At 36.4% G+C, this 27,018-nt stretch overlaps 4 protein-coding genes across 4 annotated transcripts; 3 read left to right on the plus strand and 1 right to left on the minus strand.

Moving 5' to 3' along the window:
* Window positions 1-1,270: 1,270 nt before the first annotated feature.
* On the plus strand, window positions 1,271-22,062 carry GABA-B-R1 (gamma-aminobutyric acid type B receptor subunit 1). The gene is made up of 16 exons (XM_017144566.3): window positions 1,271-1,881; window positions 7,037-7,291; window positions 13,212-13,346; window positions 13,434-13,604; window positions 13,667-13,883; window positions 14,294-14,459; window positions 14,527-14,770; window positions 14,833-14,982; window positions 17,711-17,853; window positions 17,915-18,038; window positions 18,199-18,315; window positions 18,379-18,586; window positions 18,654-18,910; window positions 18,970-19,107; window positions 19,390-19,576; window positions 19,990-22,062. Exons 2-16 carry the CDS (start codon window positions 7,040-7,042, stop codon window positions 20,010-20,012), a joined length of 2,532 nt encoding a protein of 843 aa, XP_017000055.2. The 5' UTR covers window positions 1,271-1,881; window positions 7,037-7,039; the 3' UTR covers window positions 20,013-22,062.
* LOC108059229 (neurofilament heavy polypeptide) lies at window positions 15,010-17,844 on the plus strand. The gene is made up of 2 exons (XM_070217546.1): window positions 15,010-17,634; window positions 17,711-17,844. Exon 1 carries the CDS (start codon window positions 15,034-15,036, stop codon window positions 17,611-17,613), a length of 2,580 nt encoding a protein of 859 aa, XP_070073647.1. The 5' UTR covers window positions 15,010-15,033; the 3' UTR covers window positions 17,614-17,634; window positions 17,711-17,844.
* Window positions 22,063-22,933: 871 nt separating the features above from the next.
* Window positions 22,934-25,632, plus strand: yellow-c (L-dopachrome tautomerase yellow-c). The gene is made up of 3 exons (XM_017144531.3): window positions 22,934-23,177; window positions 24,410-24,815; window positions 24,873-25,632. The coding sequence occupies exons 1-3, from the start codon at window positions 22,957-22,959 to the stop codon at window positions 25,548-25,550; spliced, it is 1,305 nt and encodes a 434-aa protein (XP_017000020.2). The 5' UTR covers window positions 22,934-22,956; the 3' UTR covers window positions 25,551-25,632.
* CIAPIN1 (cytokine induced apoptosis inhibitor 1) lies at window positions 25,546-26,602 on the minus strand. The gene is made up of 3 exons (XM_017144547.3): window positions 26,390-26,602; window positions 25,816-26,312; window positions 25,546-25,756 (listed from the first exon to the last, which is right to left on the minus strand). The coding sequence occupies exons 1-3, from the start codon at window positions 26,523-26,525 to the stop codon at window positions 25,643-25,645; spliced, it is 747 nt and encodes a 248-aa protein (XP_017000036.1). The 5' UTR covers window positions 26,526-26,602; the 3' UTR covers window positions 25,546-25,642.
* Between the last annotated feature and the right edge of the window lie 416 nt (window positions 26,603-27,018).

Consider the following 27,018-nt stretch of genomic DNA (forward strand, 5'->3'; position numbering starts at 1 on the left):
TTCTATTACTGTAACATATAGGCTCATCTTGTTCTAAAGAATTTGCGGTTGAATCTGTTTATTTGTTATGTTATTTTAATATATATCTACTACATTATAATAACAAATAGATATTGATCTTATATTTTTTCCTTGTGCGAAGAGGGTTATTCTTATTTCAGGGTTCCGTTCTTTCTTTTTGGTAGGGGTACTGGGGAGGTACAGGGATTTAAGGGGCTCAAGCTCAAGGCGTGGCAGTTGGGCATTAGGTGTTTCGTACACGACAACCAAGCTATGGCAACCAAACAAAGGTCAACTCGACAAGTGAGTTAAATGACAAGGACCTCACCTTGCCTTCCTTTGGCCCGTGCGTGTTTGCATGTTTGACTCGATGAGGCGACTCAGGCGACCCGACCCCAAAAATGAAACTCAACTTTGGCTTTGAATGTGGCATGCAACCATTATGGCCTTTCGCTTTCAAAACAATGCCCCCTCCGACTTTCCTGTTTCCTGGTTTTCTAGTTGCCCTTGGCCAATTGCGAGTGAATTTTGATGTTTTGACTGGCCATTCCTGGGGCCATTTGACAACTCTATAAAACCGGTGTCCTTAAACCCGCCCTCGTCCTTGCTAAACCTACACTACACCCACAGCCCCCCCCCCCTATAATAAGCACCCCCTACCCCCATAATAACCGTAATTGCCCGGAGAGTTTCGCGACTTTCGACTTGGCCACCAAAACTGAAAAAGCGAAACTTCAAAAACCCGACTTGGCAACCGACTTTTCCCAACTGGCAACTGGAAAAGCGGAAGCACGAGCAGCCTTCCCGTTTCGAAAAGCTCTTGCTCGCTAAGCTTTCGTCCTGGCGAGGCGAAAATGTAAATGTCAGTCATGGAGTTCCAGTCGTCGGATACATGTGGAACACAACGAACACAGAAAGAGCCTGAGCCTCTCATCGCCTCTCATCCCCCGTATACAATGCGAAAAAGTCTGTACAAAAAATAGACACCACACACCAACTAAAAAAGCAAGAAATAACATAATACTACCCAAAAAAAGGTGTTAAATTTGATTACCGTGCGGGAATTGATAATGTGAAGTTACAAAGTGTGTTAAAGTTGGAAATCAAGTGAAATAAAACGGAATACATTAATTATCCATGGCCAACAAAGCCACCACACAAGCTTACTAGTTTGATAAGAAATTAAAAGCAAAATCTTCGAGATTATATGTACATATATTGTATAAAAAAAGATATAGTACATAGAGCAGGATAAACCGCAAAAAAAACGAGAAACTCAAACCAAGTTGACAAAAAAAATTGAAAAGCTCACGCCCCTTCTCATCTCGGTTTTTTCTCGTATTATTTGTGAAAGTGCAACAAACACATATATATTAAAAAGAAAGGGAGAGGGAGAGGAGAGCGGATAGGTCCTGCTAGAGGAATTGCCATCATTTGGGGATTACGGAATTATCGGGATCCGTTCTCATTAAAATGGATTTAAGCCAATGCCGATGTGCTGAGCTGCATTTGTGCATGGGATTATCGATTGTAATGCGCAGTCATCAAATTATGTTTGAACAACGCCGCCGCAACAGCGATAACAGCAACAGCAACAACAACAACAGAAGCAGCAACAAACATTGAATTGGCCCCTGACCCCCTTTTTTGCCGCACCCCCTACGCCCCTGCCCACCAAAAAAGGAGCAGCGAAAAAGAAGAATCGTCTTATGAAACAATTGAAGCACCGGCCAAAGGAGCAAAGGAGCAGACAAAGACAAAGACAAAAACAACGGCAAAGGCAAAGGCTAAAGCGGAGACCGAGAAGAAGAAGCAGCAAAGGAGACAGCAACAACAGGAGCAACAACAACAACATCGCATTTTTAAACGGCAATACGCAAAGTAAGTGAAGTGTAAAGTGAGCGAGACGGCCATAGAAAGGTGTAGAGTACCGCAAAGGGGAGTGTGGAATACACCTAAAAAAAAAGAAATATTCATTTCAAAAGGATATTCAAATCCTGCATTTTAAAGTCCCATTGTTCGTCGATTGGAAAATAATGGAAATGCTGCCGAAATAGAGTAAATGCAATTCAAGTTAGGACGAGAAATCAGATCAATAAAATTTAAATAATAAAAAAAAAAATAAAAAATTTAAAATAAATAATAAATTTAAATTCAAATTGCAATTTGGTTTTCATTTTAATTTTATGATTTTATAGTCGCATATGCTATTTTCTTACAATATTGGATAGGAAAAGAAAAGATTTAAATGGATAATAGCAAGAAGATTTATTTAAACTATATTTATCCTCTTCTTAAATAAATAAAATTATTTATTATTTATACATATTGAAAAATCGAATCATGTAGTCATTTATATTTTATTTGCAAAATAAAAAAATTAAAAATGTATTTCAAATGAATTTATTTATACAAAGGTTATTTATTTCAATTGAATTCCTTGCGGTTATTAGCTATACACAATAAGAAGAATTTGTATGCTAATTACTGAATTAATTAAAATTAATGAAACTTAAAATATATAAAATGCATTGAGTACTATTGCAATTTGAACCTTCTAAGTCAAGAATTGTAGTAAGAATTGAAATCCTTATAATACTTTTTCTTGTTGTTGTATGCTTTATTTATACTCTTTTGTCAGGCATAAAAACAAGAATACTAGAAAGCTAATTAGAGTAGAAGCCGATTAAAATCTAGGATCTTCTTTTTGTTTTGTGTAGCGAAAAGCAGCAGGTGAGGAGGCAGCCAAGTGAAGTGAAGCATTTGTCGCATTTTGTGCAGAATTCTCGGCGTAATTAATGTTATGAGTCTGTGTTTGTGTGTGTGTGTGTGTGTGGGGGGGGGTTGTAAACTAGGTCACTAGGAAGTTAGCCCCTTAGCACCCATCCTGCTTTTCAGTCCCACTTCAGCGGCAACTCTACGTCAAAGGTGTCAACTCGCCAAATCTGCAACCACACCTTAGTTAAGTAACCCACCACCACCTGAACCACCCACTAAAGCACCACCCCACCACCCCCAACCCCTAAAGCACCGCCGCTGATTAACGCGCCTCAGTGCGATTAACTGGCAAACAAATTTTGAGTGGTTGCGGCGGTGTATGTTTGTTTGTGCCATGCCGACAGCATTTCCATTCAATAACCCACGGTCCTCGTATGCAAACACTGAAAAAAGGTTCTGGCACGAAAAAATTTAACGTATTTGAGCATGAAAAAGTGTCATTCATCAACCAACCAGCCAGGGCAAAAAGAAAAACTGTATTTTATTTTTGACTTTCATTTCATTCATCATTCACTTAAAGTCAAACATTAAAAAAAAGCGTATACGCAACGTTGACGGTTGATATGATTTTTTTATTCATTTAAATAAAAAAACTAAAACAATCATAAAGATACAAAGATTTTAGGTTTTTTTTTAAATTATGTTTTACAAAATGAAAAAACTTTTTTTTATGTTTAGTTTTAGTTTTTTTAAACGTTTCTATTAAATTTTAGATTTTAGGATTTTGAAAGGAAGCAAATTAAGTAGAATATTTTAGTGTTTTTATACAGATTTTTTAAATTCCACATTCAGCACGATTCCAAGGTCTAAACTATCGATTAATCCAGATATCCATCAGGACCTTTAGTTAACCGAAAACTAGGGTTAAATTGAATATTTTAGAACCTTAATAAATTATAAAACGTGCTGACCATAAAATACACGATACAATTCATACTTTAAATTATTTTTTTGTTGCCCCCCATATCTTTTTACGTATTGTCGTAGTACGTATGCGTGTATGTACACCTCGTTTACGCAGGACACACAGAGATAAAGAGGCTTCCCCCCACATAAAAGTTCTTTCTTTTTTTATAGAAAACAAAAAATTGGTGGCAGGAGTTTAGAACATTGCCAAAGGGGCTGCGGACAGAAGAAGTGGGGGTGTAAGCGAGTAAAAGCCATAAAACTCAGGCGCCGAAGCGCAAAATGCCCTTGCCCAGTAACAAAAAACAAACTCAGGATAACCTCAGGATACAAAAAAAGAAAGAGAACAACAGCAAATAAATAGAAACTGCTTATTTATTTATTTATTTGTTTCGACAAATCTCAATTGAAACAAAGCTTAAAAGCTTTGAAATCAAAACTTAAATAGCAACCACACAGACAGAATAAAACGAGACAAAGAGACAATTACTATTAAACCCAAGTTCAATTCGGTCCGCAAACAATTGAATTTGTTGCAGATTTGATTTGGCTTCCATGTGGATTGCGATAACTATTTTCTGGGATTATTGTGGGATTGGACTGGCCGCAATTTGCTTCCTAATGAGATTTGCTTAATTAAAACGAAATTCTTTAACGCAACCGAAATGAATTTAAATGTTAGGGAAAATTGAATTCGTTTTTTCTTTTTTTGTGGTTTAGGTGAAAGGACATAAAAAGCATTTGGTTTCTGTTTTTTATGTCCTTATTTCGTTTGATTAGTCAGCAAGGTCGAATCGAAACTGACCTAAGCTAATCAGCAAAAAAAGAGAATTTTATGCCAATACTCTTATTGATATTAATTTTATTCCTTTCCCAAAATAAATATGTTAACAGACATATAAAATCGCAGCATTCATTAAAATGAATGACTACTTAAATTAAGTCAAAAGAAGAATAACACAAAAAGTTATTAAGGACGCATGAAACTCATTTCAATTTTAATAATGGATTTGCTGGCCTGCCAGCTTATTTGGTCTCAAATTTGTTTATTTTCTTTAGAAATGTTTGCATACATTAAGACGAGCACAAAAACAAGCTTTCGCTTTCGCAACAAGCTCTTAAACCTTTAAAACGCTATACACGCATATACTTGTGTATGAACAAATGAAGGAAAATCTCATACCTAATCCGCATTAAGCTACAACCAAAAACATAACCCAAAAGTATGCAACAAAGATACAATTTAAATGTGCACGCATTTTATGAAGTGGATTATAAAGACCGAGATGCTTATTCAACGTTTTATGGCAAGATTTATTGTCAAGAAAGCATTGAATTTTCTAATCATTTGGAAGACAGAAGGATATATTATCCTTAATTGCTGACAGTATCACAACTTGCCGACAAGTTTATAAAATAACGTGTTATGTTAATAAGGACCTATAAGAAAAGTAAGAAAACAATTTAGTCAACAAAAAAGTATATTTATTATAGAGTCAAAATCTGCCAAGTGGGCCACCCCTGTTCCGAAGGTCCGATTTTCATCGAACTTTTTTACTTTTCCGGTTCACAACGAAAATATAAGAACTTCATTTGAACGGTTTTGCGAAATTTTGAGTTTTACCGGAGTTATAGGGGTCAAAACATGGCATTTTTGACACTTTTTCGAAAAAGTTGCACTCAGTCATTAATTCATAACTTCGGAACGGTAAGAGATATCTTTATGATGTTTTCACTAATCGCTCAAGAATTATTATGGCTTTCCATAAAAAAATGTAAAAAAAAATAAAAATTTTTTTTTCTAAAAATAAATCAACATTTTTTTTTAGTTTTTATTTTTTTCAGTGTTCTTCACCAGCTATAGAGTTTAAAACCATTTGAAAATGAAGTTTGATTCATTACGAAAAAGATCAAAAAAAAAAAAATAGTGGCCCGGACAAAGGTTTTTCGCAATATCGATTTGAAGAAGGGCGCACAGCGGATTCCCATACAAAACGACAAGAAGTGCCTCATTGACAGCTGCAGTCGGCTGACGCTACGCGCGCAACGGCATGTGTTGACCAGCCAATTTTCATGAGCAAGCCGTTTTTGTATGGGAATCCGCTGTGCGCCCTTCTTCAAATCGATATGGCGAAAAACCTTTGTCCGGGCCACTATTTTTTTTTTTTTGATCTTTTTCGTAATGAATCAAACTTCATTTTCAAATGGTTTTAAACTCTATAGCTGGTGAAGAACACTGAAAAAAATAAAAACTAAAAAAAAATGTTGATTTATTTTTAAGAAAAAAAAATTTTTATTTTTTTTTACATTTTTTTATGGAAAGCCATAATAATTCTTGAGCGATTAGTGAAAACATCATAAAGATATCTCTTACCGTTCCGAAGTTATGAATTAATGACTGAGTGCAACTTTTTCGAAAAAGTGTCAAAAATGCCATGTTTTGACCCCTATAACTCCGGTAAAACTCAAAATTTCGCAAAACCGTTCAAATGAAGTTCTTATATTTTCGTTGTGAACCGGAAAAGTAAAAAAGTTCGATGAAAATCGGACCTTCGGAACAGGGGTGGCCCACTTGGCAGATTTTGACTCTATATCTTTAAAACTACCTTAAAATTTAATTCTTCTTCTTGTTTGAGATCATACTAAGTCCAAATGTGTTTTTTTATTGACTCCTTAAAATTAATCTATCTCATATTTTTCTTACTTCCCAATTCCTTATCATCATAAAATTATTCGCTCCGTTAAGACAATTTCCTGAAAATATTTCTTAAAAATAAACAAATTATTCCCATTAACAAAATTCTCATAAAGTTCACCTATTACGCATATATATTTTAATATATATATATCCTACATCAAAATTTCTTTGAGAGAAGTCTTTAAGCTAACCCCTTTTTTGATTTAATTCTAAAATCTGTAATATAAAAAATCAAATAAATGTCATATTTTTATTATTGCGACTCCCCCATCATATCTAGTATACCCCATCTGCAGGAATACACAACAAAGTGTATAAATTGCTTACGTTTGCCCATGTAGTCATAAAAATTGCTTTGGCACATAAAACGAAGCTTGACGCTCGTTTTGGTTTTGGTTTGGTTTGGTTTCATTTCGCCTCTTACCGTTTTTGTTTCGTTTTCGGTTTCCATCGCCTGGTGGGCTTGTTTTTTGCGGCGATGTCCTTCTTATATTTCTATTTCTATTTGTATTGCTATTTGTATTTTTATTTGTATTCCCCGATTTGTATTTTGTGCGCTCGCCAATTCGGTAATCACATTTCAAGCGTTTTATTCGAGGGGGACCCCTGTAGTCCTGTTTCTGATTGTGGTCCTTTTGCTTGGCTTCTTTGCAGGATATGACAAGTGATGGTGCTGTTACGTTTTGGATATTTTTGCTTTGTTTGATCGCCTCGCCGCACCTGAAAGGGGGCGTGGCCGGGAGGCCCGATGAGCTGCACATCGGCGGCATCTTTCCGATAGCCGGCAAGGGAGGATGGCAGGGCGGACAGGCCTGTATGCCTGCCGCAAGACTGGCGTTGGATGATGTCAACAAGCAGCCGAATCTGCTGCCGGGCTTCAAGCTCATCCTGCACAGCAATGACAGCGAGGTGAGTACTAAAAGGCTGCACTGAAAAAAATATAAATACGGTCAAACGGAAAAAAAACCCAAACCTCCAACTGCAAAGGCATAAATTAAAGTTAAATGGACTTTAAGTTGGAGAAAAATTTTTTTATTTTTTAAAGGTTTTGCAAATTTAAATATAAACGTTTTTCATGCGTATTTAAATATTTGGTTATTTTTGTTCCTGAAAAATTCGAACTTTCAAATTACAAGCAAAAAATCCAGTTACGGACTTCGAATTAGACGAAAAAAGTTTTTTCATGTTTTTTTAGGTTTTTCAAATTAAACACAAAATTTTTTTTCTGTACTTCTAAATAGTTGGATATTTTTAATCCTTTTGTGCTGTTACCAATTTGTAAAAGAAAGCTCATCTTAATAAGACAAGAATAATAAAGATATTTTTAAATACATATTAATTTTAAATGTATTATCTTATCCTTAAAGAGATTCAATAAAGTGATTATCATCTTTATTTTTAATTTTTCTCTATGCAGAATCGACACTAGTTGTCGTAGTAGTTGTAGGATCATTTAGAGCCCTATCTTATTAGAGATTTTTGTTTCGGTGCAGTAGTGAGTTTGGAACGCGATAAGCCCTACTTATATGCAGCACGGCAGTCTCCTGGTATCTGGTGTCCTGTGACATACCCTTGGGTGCCACTTATTTTGTTTCGTTTTTGTTTCTGTTCACTGATGACTGGAGTGCTGGCTGAGCCCTGGCATTCATTAGCATATTTCTCCAGGGGATCATGGGTTGGGAGGTCTCATTCTTTTTCTTTTTCTGTTACTGTTTCTGTTAACAAAGGACAAACAGTTTTATTATGCCGCATTAAAGGGTATTGCTACGCATGTGTTCCACAAATTGAATTCTCCGCACAATCCGCCATGTCCAACGATATTTGGCAATGTCTCGGGCTTAATGACCACACATAAATCGTAATTGAGGTTTGGCTGAAGCACGTTCGATACGTTGCCACCAGCAATTATATCGGTAGAGTTCGGTTAATCGGGTTTTTATGTGCGTGATTTGTAATTGATAAAAGGTATTTAACATTAAGAAAAACGTGTACATATATATATTCCGAGCCAGGTCACATAATAAATGTCGCTTAATGGTCATTAAATCGTAAAACAATTTGGATTATTCTTTTAGTAAATATTGGGTAGCTTTCAACGCTGGGATTTCACTGCATTTCATTTAATTTGGATACTTCGTTTTCATAAAACTTCTATAGTACATAATTTTGCTTTAAGTTTTCTGTCAAATTACTAAGATATTTATCCTATTACTAAGATTTAAGTAGATTAAAACGATAGAAAAATTCCGACAAATATTGATTGTTTTGCTGATTTGTATTTGACTTGCATTAACTTATTTTACGTAAGATAGATAGCCTTTGACCACGGGATTGTAATTTTTGCGAAGAAACTTTATTATTCCATTTAGTTAGTATAAATAAAACACCAAGGGCAAATGTCTTTATTTTCTTCAAAAGTTTCCCGTGGGATTAACAAGTAAAAAAGTTTTCCTATTACTAAGATAGTAACTTCGACACTTAAATGAAAGCGATAGCTTCACCTGCACTTAATATTGATTTTCTTGCTGATTTCTATTGACTTGCATTGACTTACTTTTGTACTTAAGTTTAAAGAGAAATGTTATAAGGATCCCTATTTTATTATCAAGCATTTTATTATAAACTAAAAAATAGCACAAGGAAGCTGAGCAAATGTATCTGAAACACCCTGGAAAGTATCCATTTCAGTGGATTTTGTAACTTTTGTTAGGCTATTAAACAAATACTCCCCATCTAAATGGCCATGTATCGTAATAAATGGCCAGTAACCGGCGTAGTTTCCGTTATTTAGTTCTCAGTTCCCCAACTAACTGGCGCTATCAATGCCCCTTGGCGCTTATACATATACCATATAGAAAAAAAAACTATTTTTATTCATATTTTCATATTTTGCACATCATTTATTTTTTTTTTTTTTGCGGGTTTTCCATTTTAAGGGTCTGCGGTACAGTTGTTGCGGTTTTGACTACTTCGGTTACAGTTTAGGTTTCGGCTGTTTGGCCCTGCCTATTTATAAGCGCGAACCTCATTAGTTTTAAGTGAGCGAAAGCTTAACTACTTGTTTTGAGTTTTGAATGAGGTCACTTTGCCCCGTCCGTAGCCGTAGCTCATCATTTGAGTTATTTTTATTCAAGGCTGCCCAGGAGGGACAGACATTAATACACAGAAAAAAAATTGACAAAAGATCAGATTGATATGTGCAGGTCAATTTAATGTTTTTTGAAGATTAACTTGATTTTTTGAAGACTCGAAGACAAAATTTATTCATATCAAAAGATCAGATTGATATGTGCAGGTCGATTTAATATTTTTTAAGAAAAATGACAAAAGATCAAATTGATATATATTTTTTTTAATTTTATTTTTATTTTATTTTTTATTTATATTAATATGAATAAAGATTTGGCTTATGTAAGTTTTCATTATAAGTTAAAAAAATACTAAATTTGAAAGTTTAAAACAATGTTTTTAAAATTTCAAGTATCAAGCTGATATTATTAAATCATATAGTTGACATTAAATATGGTAGAATTGACCGCATATTATTTCGAATTTGTTTTTCTGTGTATATAGCCTAGGACTTACATACACATACTATATACACCCCCATAAACTACCCATTTACGAGGCAGATACGGACATATAGATTAGGACAGAGCCTGAGAGGTAAACCGAGTCCCTGTGCCTGTTCCTATCTGTATCTTTGGTCTGTTCTGTTCTGTTCTCTACTGGTTAGTTCAGTTCAGTTCGCTTCGCTGGACTGAGCCTGAGCCAGAGAGCCAGGCGCGTTATGTTTGTGGCTTAGGCAAACAGCTTCCGTTAAATGCTGCATAATTAGTTGCCATCTCCAGGTCCCAAAGCGGAACCTAGATCCCCATCCACCATCTATCCGCCATCCCACATCCCCATTCACGTCACTTGGCAAGCGACAAGGGGCAAAGGTCGCACGCAATGTTTGCCTTTGCCGACTGCCTTTTGCTTGACCTACTTTGATGTGTGAAATGTCCCAAAGAAGCCTGCACACAAGAGCCCAGAGAACAGCGAACAGGGAAAAAAATATATAAACAAGGCTGGATGGTTAACCTCTGCTAACCGAAACATCTAACGCCCTTCCGGTGGAATCAAGGATGCCCGACAATCACCACATTAGTTCCCAAAAAGTGTCAAATATTTTATCGATTTTTTAAGTGCTTCACTGGCAGAGCTGTCGATTTATTTGCGGATAAGTGCCTTTACCTGTACCTGTGCTTAGATGGGTTTAAATAGCTGCGGAAAGTTAAGCTGCAAACAGGAAATTAGTTTTGTAATGGCCATGTGACACTTGCTAAAGTTTCGACTAACTTAATTTTAACTATAAATAAATTTTAAAAAAATTGTAATAAAAATTATAAAATGTGATTTAGCTTTCTCTATTTACAATGACTCCTTTAATAAATATGCATAGTTGCTTAGTCCAAATTTAAGCTAGTGTCATACAGCCATAACTATTGAAAAGGGAGTGTGTGCTCCAAAAAGATTTTTGTTTTTCTTTAATTACAATGAGAAAACAGAAGCTTTCAATTAGTTTTATTACTTAAATGATAAAAAGCAAAAAAGTAAAATGATGGATTTAATAGTCGTTTCCCATTTATGTGGCACCCTCGAATAATAAATAAAAAACATGTAAATTGTATGGAAAAATATGTATGTAAGTAATGGTAAAAATTAATATAAGGTTTAAAAACAAAGGTTAAAATGGTTAAATTCTACAATTGTAATCTTTGTTATTGTAGCCTTAAAAATCAAACATTTCCTTTAAACTTAGCATACCTTCTGTGAGGGAAGAACGAAAAGCGAAACTATTTAACTAGAGCGAGCGCTTATAACGTGGCATGCCTCGAGACCTAAAACCCACACCTAAATCTAAATAGATGTGGTGGGTGGGGAGTATGAACAGGATAATACTTATGCATAAACAGGGACTGGACATGAAAAGGAGAGGACAGAAAAAAAACAATTAGAATGGTTGTTTACACGCAAACCAAGTAAGAAATATGAAAATTGTCGTCAGAACAGGAAGACAACGACGGGGGTTTCGGGAAAAATGGAAAGGAAACGACAAACAGCGAAAACGAGTTTGCCATGTAAATGAATGAATGGGAGAATGAATAACTGAATGAATGAATCATTTATATGGTCAACGTGGATACACGTATGTATGTATCGCAACTTTAGCCCCCACATATGAAGGAGAAAAAGGGGGAAGAGTCCCCACGCCTTCTTGAATAATTCATTGTCATGAATGAATCTTGTTTAATTGATAAATGCCATGGCAGGGGGATTAATAAAAAGAATAAATGGAAAAATATCATCCAGGTGGAGACATAAATTAGCAAGGGGATTGAGTATGGAAATTAAATGAAGCAAATTACTAAAAATGCAATATAATAAATCAATTAAGAAATTTATGTTCTTGTTTTATACAAGGTTCGTTCGCTCTTAGATAATTACCATCCCTTGATAATACAAAAATAATGACAATAAATAATCATTTTCCGTTTTTATAATATACCAAGCTCATCCTACTTTTTATACCCTTGCAGAGGGTATTATGATTTCAGTCAGAAGTTTGCAACGCAGTGAAGGAGACATTTCCGACCCCATAAAGTATATATATTCTTGATCAGCATCACAAGACGAGTCGATCTAGCCATGTCCGTCTGTCCGTCTGTCCGTCTGTCCGTCCGTCTGTCCGTCCGTTTCTACGCAAACTAGTCTCTCAGTTTTAAAGCTATCGGGATGAAACTTTCGTAAAAGTCGTATTTCTATTGCAGGTAGTATATATGTCGGAACCAACCGGATCGGACAACTATATCTTATAGCTCCCATAGGAAGGATCAAAAAAAAAAAACGTAAAAAAATTCTAGCTCCGGTGTTTTTCGAAATTTTACCTTCTACTCTTGGGAATATTTTTTTTTATATATTTCTGAATTTCGGTTTTTTTGTTTGTTAAATCGGATCACTATATCATATAGCTGCCATAGGAACGGTCGAAAAATTAAATGGAAATTAATGGGAAAAAAATTATATCTTTGTTGGTTTTTATTACATTCCCTTCTACTCTGGGATATGACTATTTTGAAATATTTCCGAATTTCGATTTTAATTTTTAAAAGATCGAACTACTATATCATATAGCTGTGATAAAAACGATCGAAAAATTAATGTGAAATAATAAGAAATTTAACATTTTTGCGATTTGTAAATTTATAGAATGATCTGCAAGGGTATATAAGCTTCGGCTTGCCGAAGCTAGCTTCCTTTCTTGTTTATTAATCCATTTAAAAAACATTTAATAAAATTGATTAAATTGTAATTATTCATGAAATCTTCAATATATATAAATAATTAAATTTCTTTTTTGATTATTTTATGCATCTATTTTAAAGTTTAATATATGTTGATAGCTTTTAAAAATGCAAATTTTAAATTAAAATGTATTTAAGATATTGATTACCTGATTAAGTATCCTTTTCGGTGATTAAATTCAATTGTATAGCCACACCAACGCCTTAACACCAACGCCCATGAATCACAAGGCAAATTAATCATTTCAATAGTTATCTTTGAATGAAGACAGACACATAAATTACAGGAAATTCGCTATTAATAACTCCTTAAGGGCCTCGTTGCTTAGCATAAGCATAATCAATACTTCCCCAACGGCGGCCATCAGGCGAAACCGAAAATATATGTATATGAATATTTATTGAAGAGTGACGGAGAATATAATTTTCTTGGCAACTGGCTAATTCCATTATTCCCCCCTCTCTATTTTCCCCATCGATAGTGTGAGCCCGGTTTGGGCGCCAGCGTGATGTACAATCTGCTCTATAATAAACCGCAAAAGCTGATGCTGTTGGCTGGATGCAGCACGGTCTGCACCACTGTGGCCGAGGCTGCCAAAATGTGGAATCTAATTGTGGTAAGTGGCCGTCGTTGCATAATGCTAGCAAATAAAATCCCCGTATTTGTTGTTTTCAAAATACCTTCGAATTATACCATTTTGTAGCTCTGCTATGGGGCCTCTAGTCCGGCTCTGTCGGATCGCAAACGGTTTCCCACACTATTCCGCACCCATCCATCGGCCACGGTGCACAATCCCACACGCATCAAGCTGATGAAGAAGTTTGGATGGTCACGAGTGGCCATTCTGCAACAGGCCGAGGAGGTCTTTATATCGGTAAGGCTATAGACTATGAATTTTCTCCATTACATATATTAATTAAAATATTCACCATACAGACCGTAGAGGATCTCGAGAATCGATGCATGGAGGCTGGCGTTGAAATCGTAACTAGACAATCATTTCTTTCCGATCCAACAGACGCCGTGCGCAATTTGCGACGCCAGGATGCACGCATCATTGTGGGACTCTTCTATGTGGTGGCCGCCCGACGGGTTCTCTGCGAGATGTACAAGCAGCAGCTCTATGGTAGAGCCCATGTATGGTTCTTCATTGGTGAGTCCTTAAAAACAGTGAAATCAAGAAGTAAAAAAAAAAATGAAGGCCAAATCAAAGATCTTTGTCCTCTTACTTTTTTTGAAAAGAAACACTCTTGAAATTAAGGCGAAAATTCCCCTTAACATCGTTTTTCGAGATAAAGCGTTCTTAAAAAGATAAGAGCGAAGATATTTTTTGAGAAAAAACTTTCCTGTATTAAAGACAAAAATACTTTCAAGATCGTTTTTTAAGTTAAATCGTTTTTGAAGAGATAAAAATAGAATCGACGCAGACCGCTTTTATTATCGATTTAAGATTGAATCTAATTACACTTTTTAAGCCTATTTATTTTAACAAAATAATTCAATGAAGACACCTTTTTAAAAATAATATATAAAAAGTAAAATGTAATTAACATTTTTACTTAGGCTGGTACGAAGACAATTGGTACGAGGTCAACCTAAAAGCAGAGGGCATTACCTGCACTGTAGAGCAAATGCGGATAGCTGCCGAGGGACATCTGACGACAGAAGCTCTTATGTGGAATCAGAACAATCAGACAACTATATCCGGAATGACTGCAGAGGAATTTCGGTAAATTACGAACACCAAACCATTTATTAGAATTGGTTCATAAAATTACTATTTATTTTCCAAACAGACATCGACTGAATCAGGCGTTAATCGAAGAGGGTTACGACATTAATCACGATCGCTACCCGGAGGGTTATCAGGAGGCTCCGCTTGCCTACGATGCCGTATGGAGTGTGGCTTTGGCTTTCAACAAAACTATGGATCGATTGACTAGCGGTAAGAAATCTCTGAGGGACTTTACCTATACGGACAAGGAAATTGCCGACGAAATCTACGCTGCCATGAACTCCACTCAGTTTCTGGGTGTTTCGGTAAGTTTGTTTTTAAATTTTTGTTCATTTAAAAATATTTTTAAAATTATCATAATTTATAGGGCGTGGTGGCCTTCAGTTCTCAGGGCGATCGTATTGCTCTTACTCAGATCGAGCAGATGGTGGACGGAAAGTACGAGAAATTGGGCTACTACGATACCCAATTGGATAACCTATCCTGGTTGAATACTGAGCAGTGGATTGGTGGCAAGGTAAGTAAATCAGTGAGCTTGGAAATATTATTCTACTCATTATTATCAAAAATGTCGGACGAAAATAAAAAAGAAAATTTGAAGGATGCTTCAACTGGTACCGAAAAGATAAAAAAATCTTCGAAAGATGCGAATAATACTGAAAGGTCCTCTGTTAGTTTCAATGAAAGAGATGAAGAAAATAAAGAACCTCCATCTTCTATAAGTCTTAAGCAAGGTCCCAAAGTAGCACCCAAACCGAAAAAATCTGCCTTAAGTAAATCAAGTTCACAAGATGGAAAGGATGCAGATGAAAAGCCAGGATTTTCCAAATCATTTGAGAAAGAAAGTAAGGGCAGTCCAGCAATTACAAAGGAAATAGAGATTGCAGAAGATGATTCAAAGACTTTAGTACAATCCATACCCGGGAAGGTACTACTAAAAGAATCTGAAGCTGTAAAGCCCCAAAACTCCAGGGACTTTCAAAAATATCCCTCATCAGATAAAGTAAATGAAATCCCTTCAACAAGGCGAGTTCGAGAGCCTTTCGATTCATTTGATAGGGAAGAATACCTGGCTGAATTAATAGATTATGATCGATCGTCAGAAGATCAGAAGCAGGATAAGAAGCAAACCTGGGAGCCAGACAATGTTCTTAGGCGCCGTCTTCCCAGCGAACATGAATTTAATTCAACTTCAAGTCTTAAAGGAGAGGAAGAAGAAATCGATTCCATTGGATCTGCGACCATGCGAGGTAGCTATCGAGATCGTTCCCAAAAAGCCGATGACGATAGGGGTGTGATCTTAGCTGAGGTAATCAATATGGGAAGGCTGAAGGAGCTGAAGAATGAACGCGAATCCAGTATGGATTTTCTTAAACAACCCAGAGTTGATAGAAGTATAGATGAGATCAGAGGTGCCCAGACTACAGGAACCAGCAGACATCATGTGGAAGAAATAAATTATAGGGAAAACTCAAGTGATGATGATGATAATGAACCAGTAAAACACAAAGGCACCATTACGAAACTATTTTGTCTGACACAAAAGAGAGTGGAAGAAAAGGAAACTCCCAAAGAAGATGAAGAACCTAAAGTTACGGAAGAAAAGAAACCTCCTCCAAAGCAAGAAATCGAGTTAGAGGCAAAGAAACCTTGGAGTTTTCCCATAACAGAGACATTTTCCGAAATACCTGGCGAGCAACAGCCACTGCGAGAAAACCAAAAGGTTAAATTGGGAAAAAGAAGTAGGAAAATCAGATCAATAGGAATCAATACGGATATAAGTAGGAAATCGGGAAGACCAAAAGTCACCACTTATGATAAAGAAACCGACTTGGGAGTTTATCATGATGGCGGAAGACTGCGAGATATAGGCCAAGTCACAGAAAGATTGTCGAAGAGTCGGAAGAATTATAAATATAAAACTGAGCCAGAAGATGGACCCATAGAGATAGGACCCTCCATCGATAATCAAAAAAGGGAAATAGGAGTTAATACCAAGATCCTACCGAAAACAAAAGATCCACCCATTTCTGGAGAGCATACACATAAGGGAGATCGATTTAGGGACTTTGGGACCAACACAGATAAACCTTTTCTCCCCATAGACGATGGTACCAAGGTGATCTATATGGAACCCATTAAGTCGGATGAGAACAAACTAAATAAACTCATTGTGGACCCTCCACTAGATAATGGGCCCTACAAGATGCCAACAAAGGAGGACAGGAGATCGTATTACGAGGGCTGTGAATATCATTTTCCAGGTCGAACCGGATGGCGCCGACTTTTCTACAATAGAACTCATGGGAAATACGAATTACGACGTTGTAATCACTGGGTTTACACACTCATCTTTGCACTACTTTATATATCCTTCGTCATACTCTTTTCAATGGCCTGGTTCGATTATGTCACAGATGAGGTTACCACCAAAAAGGCACCCACAACAAAGATGGTTCAACCCACTATCACTTTTGCTCCCATAGGACCTCGAACTAATCCCAAAACAATATCATTCGATCCTAGGAATAATACTGAAGTGATGGAAAAGTATGCTAGCATAATGGCTCTATTGGAAAAATATGGTGATACTGGAAAAAATCTACGATTTGGAACTTGCAATGCCTACGAAAAGTTTGGCTATCCAAGTGGTACTCCCTGCATTTTTCTTAAAGTAAATCGCATAATTGGCTTTAAGACCGAACCATACTCTAATTCCGATGATCTTGTTAATGCCAAACTGGGTGAAAATGACTTTAATGATCTAAAGGGTCTATTAGATAATTCCACCTCCAATAATCGTACTTGGTTTACTTGCCGCACGGATACAGATACCAATGTGCAAATTGAATTCCATCCTGAACCGTCTATCCAAACGGAATTTACGGATATTAAAGAAAAAATTGAGTTTGTCGGGGATAAAGGAAAAAAGTCTTTCTTCAGCTCAAACGATTTAAATCGAATAGTGGCTCTTAAGATCCAAAACCTAAAGGCAAACGAACGTGTCCACGTAAATTGCAAAATGTGGGCTCGTAATATTCATCATAAACACGAGGGCTACGGTCAAGTTGCATTCTATGTATTATTAGCTACGGATAAAAATCGAGAAAGAGTGGAGAAAGTACTCAGGCACCATGATTCGTTGTAAAGAAAGTTTTGAATAAAATTTGTAAATACTATTGTTATATTTTTAGTTGGCGAAAAATATTTATACAATAATTTATGTTCCATATTCTTAACTCTAGGTTCCTCAAGATCGCACAATTGTCACTCATGTTCTACGCACCGTATCCTTGCCATTATTCGTGTGCATGTGCACCATCTCCAGTTGCGGCATCTTTGTTGCCTTCGCCTTGATCATCTTTAATATATGGAATAAGCATAGAAGGTAGATCATTCTTAGATCTTAGATGTTTCGGGATTACCATTGTTCCTATTTTAATTTTCAGAGTAATACAATCCTCGCATCCCGTTTGCAATACGATCATGTTATTTGGTGTCATCATCTGTCTTATATCTGTCATCTTACTGGGTATCGACGGACGCTTTGTCAGCCCCGAGGAATATCCAAAGGTGAGAGTTTTGAACTAATACGGACTAATATTTGAGTCTATATTTTTAAGCAAATTCAAACGAAAATTCTTCAGAGCAAGATAAAACCGCGAATTTTTCAGAAGAAAAATATTTTATCTATTTTTTATTATAATAAAAAATTTCTTCTGATTATTTTTAGATATGTCAAGCTAGAGCTTGGTTACTATCCACCGGTTTTACATTAGCATACGGTGCTATGTTCAGCAAGGTCTGGCGTGTGCACCGATTTACAACAAAAGCAAAAACTGACCCGAAGGTGGGACTATGACAAAAATATACAACAAGGATATAGAAATAGTAAAAATATTTGTATTTTCAGAAAAAAGTGGAACCTTGGAAGCTATACACCATGGTTTCGGGACTCTTATCAATAGATTTAGTGATATTACTCTCATGGCAGATCTTTGATCCGCTGCAGCGTTATCTCGAAACATTCCCACTCGAAGATCCAGTATCTACTACTGATGATATTAAAATACGTCCAGAGCTTGAGCATTGTGAAAGTCAACGCAACTCCATGTGGTTGGGTATGTCATATAATCTATACTTGTACGATTTTTTGATTAATATTATATTTTAATATTTCATTTACAGGTCTCGTTTATGGCTTCAAGGGGCTAATCCTGGTGTTTGGCCTCTTCTTGGCCTACGAGACGCGCTCCATTAAAGTGAAACAGATCAACGATTCGCGTTATGTGGGCATGAGCATCTATAATGTGGTGGTCCTATGTTTGATAACAGCTCCGGTGGGCATGGTCATTGCATCGCAACAGGACGCGTCCTTTGCCTTCGTTGCTCTAGCTGTGATATTCTGTTGTTTCCTAAGCATGCTGCTGATATTTGTGCCAAAGGTTAGTGCATGTCAATTGGTATAAAAATAGCGTAATCTTAATTACATTTTACCGTACAGGTCATTGAGGTCATACGTCATCCCAAGGATAAGGCCGAGTCGAAATACAATCCCGATTCGGCCATATCAAAGGAGGATGAAGAACGCTATCAGAAACTTGTTACCGAAAACGAGGAATTGCAACGATTAATAACACAGGTAAGTTTGTATTGAGTTTGAAAATAATATATTTTTCCTGACTGGCGCATTAATATATAAGCTCGAAGAAGATGTATAAAATTAATAAATAAATATTTTCAATGCAATTTGAATTAAAAAAAATATATATCATTTATTTTACATTATCGAATGGTAAAAATTGTTCGAGTAATTTTACTTTTAAATACCACGTTGATCGTGACACTTATATTTTTTGCTTGGTAAATACCATTTTGTGCAAAAGCAAAAATTGTAAATTAAATCTTTTTTTCCCCTTTTCAGAAGGAGGAAAAGATACGAGTCCTGCGACAACGGCTGGTGGAGCGGGGCGACGGGGCCAAGGGCACAGAACTGAATGGTGCAACAGGTGCCGCCTCTGCCGCCGTCGCGACAACCTCGCAGCCCGCTTCCCTCATCAACGCATCATCCGCACATGCCACACCTGCCGCCACACTCGCAATCACACAAGGTGAGTGAATAGTCACCATTCTATCCCATATGGATACTTAATATTCCCATTAGCCAATTGCATGTACTCGGTATTAGCATCGTTGGTTTTAGCTTGACGTTCATAATCGTAATCGTTCTCAATTTTAATTAGAAATTTTAGCTATTTTCGTGGGCATTGACACAATTGATTAGGAACAACAATAAAAATGGAGTTCAAAGGTTATTTGTTCATGTAAATGCACTTTTAACTTTTAAACAACTGCAATCGTTCAGTTTTATATGTAAACTCTAGTCTACACCTTTTATAATTTTCATTTTACTGTTTATAGCACTGTTTTTAATGTATCCTTAAATCACACTTCTATTAATCTTTCACTTCCTGTCCATGAGTCCTAAAACATTTACTAATTCTTTAATACATTTATTTTTCAGATACTCATGAGCATCGTACATGAAAAAACTTGTCAATTTCCTTTGCGTGATAGGTGAATTATACAGAAAATATGAAATGCAAATAAGGATGCTAACGGAGGAAGGATTTAATATTACAAAAGAAAAAAAACGCGTACTTAATAAACTTTGTATCAACTTTAAGCTGAGCTAAATAAGTGAATTGGTAGCAGCAATTTTGTAGAATAATGAAATATGTATTGTACCTTAAACGTGTTTAGAATTAATATTAAAAACGAAATACTTTTAACTTACAAAAACAAAAACATTAGCATCTGAACTAAGCGAATTGTTAGGCTTTAAAGTTGAAACACAAAAACCGAAAAAAATATAGATTTAGTAAGTCAAGAAAATAACTAAAAAGATCATGTTAAAGTTAGTAATTTTTAAACGCAAGAAGAAAACCAATTGTTTTTGTTTAGTTTAGGCGAATATTTTCTGTTTCGAACCTCTGTTGCTCAGTGCTGTCTCCTAGAGCTCTTTATAATAGATCTGCATAGATGAAAACCTCCCCCCAAAAAATGGCGGCCTTCTCCTGTTTCAAAATTTACGTTAATTTACGTGTCTTTTTCCGAACCAGGTCGCGGCAATACAAACCAAAACTCCTAGACTCCGGGAATCAAACTATGGAACTCTCTGTCCCTCTCGACAGGATAATCGGTTTGATTCCCAAAAAAATGTTAGCTAAGTTAGCTTTAGGCACTCTCTGTATAGGATCCCATATGTGTGTGTGCGTGAGACAGGTGTAAGTGTGCACTCGATAAAAAGTTTTAATAGTTTACATTTTCAGCAAATCGTAAATAGCACAAATCGAATGAAAATTCTAGCAAATATTAGATAATGAAAGGATATGTATACATTTAGCCTAGACTAGTGTAGGATCAAAAGTTAATATATTATATGGTATATATATTATGGGTGGGTTAAGTGCTCAAGAAACGTTTTAATTTTTATGTACTGTTATACATAGACAAATTAAATGGTAATGAGAAATTTTTGAACCTACTGTAAGTTCTAAAATTGCATTTATAAAGTATATATATTATACACGGGAAATGAAGCGAAAAAAACCGAAAATAATTGAGCGGGCGTGTCGTTATATAGGAATTGACTTTATTTAAAACTAAAACTGAAACCTATTGACAAAATGATTAATTCACTCACTTGCATAACATACTACGTATCACTCTCACTCTTCACCCTTCAACGATATGGAACCGTTTAAATTCAATCACTCTCACATTCAATTAAAGAAATATTTAAGAAAAATCCATCACGAAAAGTGCTATAAGAAACATACATAGACAACATCAAATTCCTACGAAATGAAAGACTTTAAAATCTAAGCCGTTAAATAAAATGCAAAACCAAGCGAATGAAATGAATACTATACACTCGATAAACAATGATTATATATATGAATATTGAAATATATATATATGAAATTTACACATGACAAAGAACATCTCTAGTACATTGATATTTGTTAAGGATCGTTGGAATTTGTAGTTTAATTGGATTGTATTTCATACATACACATAGGGAACGCTGTTAGGGGTAGTCGTGTAACTCGAGATCATATATATTGTATATAGAGCATTTAGCTGCGCCTCCTAAAAACACTACAGTAAAATAGCAACCACAACAGAGCAACCAAATCTACAAATGCAACAATTAATCGACATTTATTTTCGAATCCGAATCAATTATATTTGCTTTTGTCCTCGAATCACAGCCGAAGATGAACTTCTAGTAAAGTAAGACACAGTTTAGCCAAGCTAATTGTTGTATAAATACGAGTAAATAGAAAAAACGCAAAGGTTAAAATAAATCCAGATTTATTTCAAATGAACACACGCAGAAAAAAGAAAGAGAAAATCTACTGTTAGTGACAAAATAAATATGAACCATAGAAAATGGTAGCAATATGCAGGAAAAACAAATCGTCAAAGTAATGAAAAACTCGGTATGTTCTTATGAATGTAACATTAACGAATTAATTTAAAGTTTAATAAAACGGAATAAATGAGAATTTTACTGAATAAAAAACACAAAACAGAATTGAACAAATATTTGTGTTTTATTTACTGGCGGGCTTTTTTTTTGGAGTTTATTTGGTTTTAAAATATAATTCTTATCTATTAAAAATGAAATTAGTCAATTAAATCTTAAAATCGTAATCTTTTAATCCTTTTAAGGCCAATTTATTTTTAACCAAAAGCTAAAATGTTTAAATCACAAGTTCATTTGCTTTAAAATACTCAGACTTAATAATTTGACATCTTTCACAAAATTTGTTTCTTAAAATGCAAATCGTTCTTAAAAGCAAACATTGTAATTTGCCCCCCACTCGTGCTGCATTTTAAATGAGGTTCAAAGTATTCAATAACCTTTATTCATTAATTCAACGTTTGAATTGTTTATGCAATTTCAATAATTTTCAGAAATTCTTTAAAAGTTTGGCGATAAGAAATGAGTATATTACAATAATTACAATTAAATGTACTATATTTTATTTATTTCTCATTCATTAATAGCTTCTTTGGTTTTTATATATTTTAATAAGTAAGTTGCCAACTGAAATCTGGAGTTCACTGCTCGATTTAATATATTCCATATGCGACTTATAAGCGGGGATCACAGTATTTTTAAGGTATTACCCATTAAAAGCCACATCTTTCTTCCTTCCGCTTATGTTGCTAATTTTAAGCCTCCATCCCAACCCAATATCCATTAGCACCAGCTGGGGATACGATATAACAGATTATAACACTAGGGGATTCGATTCGATCTCTGAGAGTGGAGCTTTAAGCTTTACTCGCTTTTTGGAGCCCAAGCCAACATATTAAGCCCGACTTGAAACCCAGCTCTTGCAGTTAGCGCACTCAACTCGAAACGAACGGAGGTTCCAAGAAACAAACTATAAATTAAATAAAATAAATTACCAACATGAACCCCCTGGGAATGGTGAGTCTGGGCCTAATCTTGTGCCTGATCGCCTGTGCATCGGCCAAGTTGGAGGAGAAGTTCTCGTGGAAGCAGCTGGCCTTCGATTGGCCCACTCCGGAGGCCGAGGCGGAGGCCAAACGCAATGGCCACTACATCGAGGAGAACAATTTGCCACTGGGCGTGGAGCGCTGGCAAAACAGAATCTTTGTCACTGTGCCAAGGTAAGTTACCATATATATTTATAACCGAAAAAAAATAAACAATTACCTCTGCTTAACTTTTCTATATTTTTTTTAATATTTACCTTTTTTTGTTGGCTGTGATTGTAATTAAATGTCAAGCTAGACTTGCAAAATCATCGAGCGACAAGACAGGAAAACCGGTTTCATCGTTGGCTAGTTAACTTTATCATTTTTTCCCCTTTGTGTATATGTCTATTTTGCATTTCAAATCGTGGTTTCTAAATGCAAATCTTAACATGTAGTTAATTATAATTTAATAAGAGAAAACACATGACCGGGAAACTCGATGGAAAATAACTGAACCCATTAAAGCAGAACTTTTTCGAAAAACTAGTAAACAACATCATTCTGTGACGTCATCTCTTTTGGGGATTTACCAAAAGATGCGCTTTATCGCGAAAAAGACCCGAAAATATTTTCGATTTTCGGGATATAAACATGAGTAACCGAATAATATAAATAAACAAACAAATCAAATGTGTCAGGCATGGCTAACCAAATATAATATCTATTAAAAAGAGATTATTAACTCTTCACTGATAAAAAACGTATTAAATCCAAAGATTTTATATTCACTTGAAATTTTTTTCGCTTTAATTTTCATTTGCTGCGGGTTTTTTTAAAAATAAAATATAAAAATATTACATTTAGTAATTATAGTTAATTGTTAAATGAAATCTTTTTATTTTTAATTAAGTTAAATAATATTTTCTACCTTAATTTAAATATAAATATTACAATTTTTTTTTTTTAATTTAAATATTAATTAGGAATCTTTGCATTTAATATGCAATCATTTATTTTTATTATTTATTTATTTTTTGATCAGTGTTCTTAAGTAGTAGTATTTATATGCACAATATGTACTTGAATAAATTATTTTAGGAACTACTAATTTAAGTAGTCATGCAAATTGATTATAAAACTGACCGGTAAAGTTTCACCTGAAATCTTTAATGGTCAGTAATTAACTAAGCAAGAAATAAGCCTTTAATTATAACTCGGAGCTTAACTGTTTGCAACAGTCCGATTAGTCTGAATAATTGCAGAAGTATTTATTAAACAGCTGTGATCTATAAAAGTTGCTTAAAAACCGGTTGATTTTTTAGGATTTAATTAAAATAAATTCAAATAGGTAATGAATATTTAATTCATAGTTTTAAATCTTTAGTTATTTTCCTAACTAATTAAATTCATCTTATAATTTTTAGATGGAAGGCTGGAGTTGCTGCCACCCTCAACTATATCGATCTCAATTCGACGGAGAAGTCGCCCAAACTGCACCCGTATCCCAGTTGGGAAGCCAACAAGCTGCCCATCGATGTGCAGCCGCAGGATCAGAAGACGCCATCGGGCGGAAGGTTGGATGCTGACAAGGCTCAGGATGCCGGCATTCAGCTGAAGGACAACGCGACCATTATCTCCACCTTCCGCATTCAAGTGGACGTCTGCGATCGCCTGTGGGTTCTCGACACCGGTTTGGCCGACATCCTGGGCAGTCCCAAGCAGATTACACCAAATTCCATCCTGGTCTTTGACCTGAAAACGGATACCTTGGTGCGACGTTTCACTATTCCTGCCGATCAGTCGAAGGAGGATTCGTTCTTTGCAAATATTGTAAGTTATTAGGCTTCAGTTTTAAATAACAAACTAATTATTATAATAAATCTAAAGGTTGTGGATGCCGATCGCTCAGAGTGCCAGGATTCCTTTGCCTATATTCCTGATCTGGGTGCCTATGGTGTGATTGTCTACTCCCTGAGGAACGACAAATCCTATCGCGTCAAGCACAACTTCTTCCACTTCGATCCGCTGCAGGGCGATTTCAATGTGGGCGGCGTAAACTTCCAGTGGACCGATGGCGTCTTTGGCCTCGCCGTGGGACCCATGAACCCGGATCACTCGAAGGACATCTACTTCCATGCTTTGGCCAGCACCAAGGAGTTCAAGGTCTCCAACCGAGTGCTGCAAAACGAATCGCATGTGACCGGTGGCGATTCGTACTATGACTTTAAGTACGTCGGTGACCGTGGCATGAATGGTCAGTCCACCGCCGAGGTCTTTGATCCCGAGACTGGGGTTATTTTCTACACGCAAGTGAACAAAGACGCCATTGCCTGCTGGAATATCAAGCGTCCCTACACTCCGGACACCCAGGGACTCATCGATTCCGATTCGCACACTCTCGTCTTCCCGAACGACATGAAGATCGACAACGAAGGCACCATTTGGGTGCTTTCCGACAAGATGCCGACGTATTTGTACAAGGAACTCGATCCCTCGGCCGTCAATTATCGCATTCTAACCGGCCAGAACCGCGATCTCATCAAGGGTACACCATGCGAAATGTGATGCGGTGCATTTTTGTGTATTTACATTATGACATTATTGTTTGTTAGTAAGTCAGCTTAATAAACTATGTATTTGAAATGTGTGCGTGATTGTTAAATGTCGGATTTGAGGAGGTTTCCACCCAGTTCCACCTTCTCGCCGGGCTTAAAGGCGGGCATTCCCAGGTAGGGGCAAGTGGAGCAGCGAAAGGCGTCGCCCAGGTAGCACTGTTTGGAATACAATATACGATATTATGGGGATAGAGGGGACTGATAGATGATCTTACATTTCCGCAGCTGGACTTGGCATTCTCGGTGGCCGTCTGGCTTTGTTTTTCGGTCTCCAGTTCCTCCGCCAAGCCGCAGGAGCAATTTTTGCAGGCCTTGCGCTTTCCCGTGGTGCTGCAGACACGCAGACCCGCGGGATCCGGCTTCTGTTTGTCCTCCTCGTCCAGCAGATCCTCCTCATCGATCAGCTCCTCATCATCGCCGCTAATCTTCCAGACATTCACGGCACTGGCGTTCTTCTTGGCAAACGACAGCCTGGCCGAGGATCCCGTCTCGTAGCCCGGCTTCTCGGCGGTCAGGGCATCCTTGGAGTCCTCCCTGCAGTTGATAAATCCAGATAGCTTGACCTCCTGCAGGAGATTAGCCGCCGGTCCAATGAAGGACACCAAATGGAGTTTGCCACTGGGTTTCAGCATGTGCAGCAGTTTTACATAACTGTCGGTCAACTGGGCGCATTCAATGACAATCAGATCGAAACTGGAGTTGGCATAGGAGGCTGTAAGATCCAAAACATATCATTTATATTTGCTGACTCACTGGCTAGACGAAAAAAAAGAAAAACACACAACTTACAAAACGAGAGACGGTGCACATTTTCCAGGGCCACCTCGCCGCCGGTGGCCGCCTTTAGCTCCTCCACACGCTTGTCCAGATCGGCGCTATCCGTCCATATATACAGGGATTTCTGCAGACCCTTGAATTGCTCCATTTTCTTGGGGTTTTCTAGAATATCTTAAAAGTTCAAGCACCGCACCGATTTTTGATTTCACAAGTCAGATATGCCAAAGTGGCGAGAAGCTATCGATTGTCCCCGCTAAGCGGCTACAAAGTGATATTCAGTGATCAGTGATCGCTTAAACTGCTACTTGTTAAATATTTCTTCTCCCATGGTTAGCAAGTTCTAAATAATTCACATCTTTTCGTTTTTACTATATAAGTGCTTGCACCTGACACCTAACTTTTAAGCCACGTTTACAAAACATTTACTTGTAGGTTTGCAATAAGCGAATTATCTCATATATTCAACCACGTGTATATTCCCACGGCCCGTTTTAAAAATGCATGGGTCGGTTGAAAAGAGGTTACTAGCTTGAGTCTAGAATTTTAAATGAGGCCGCCTAAAATCGATATCTTGTAGTGCCAAAAGGAAATCAATACAAGAAATTCCAATTTCTTTAACTAAAAAAGAAATAAAAATAAAT

This window comes from Drosophila takahashii, chromosome 2L, assembly GCF_030179915.1.
Source record: "Drosophila takahashii strain IR98-3 E-12201 chromosome 2L, DtakHiC1v2, whole genome shotgun sequence".
NCBI classification, from domain to species: Eukaryota; Metazoa; Arthropoda; class Insecta; order Diptera; family Drosophilidae; genus Drosophila; species Drosophila takahashii.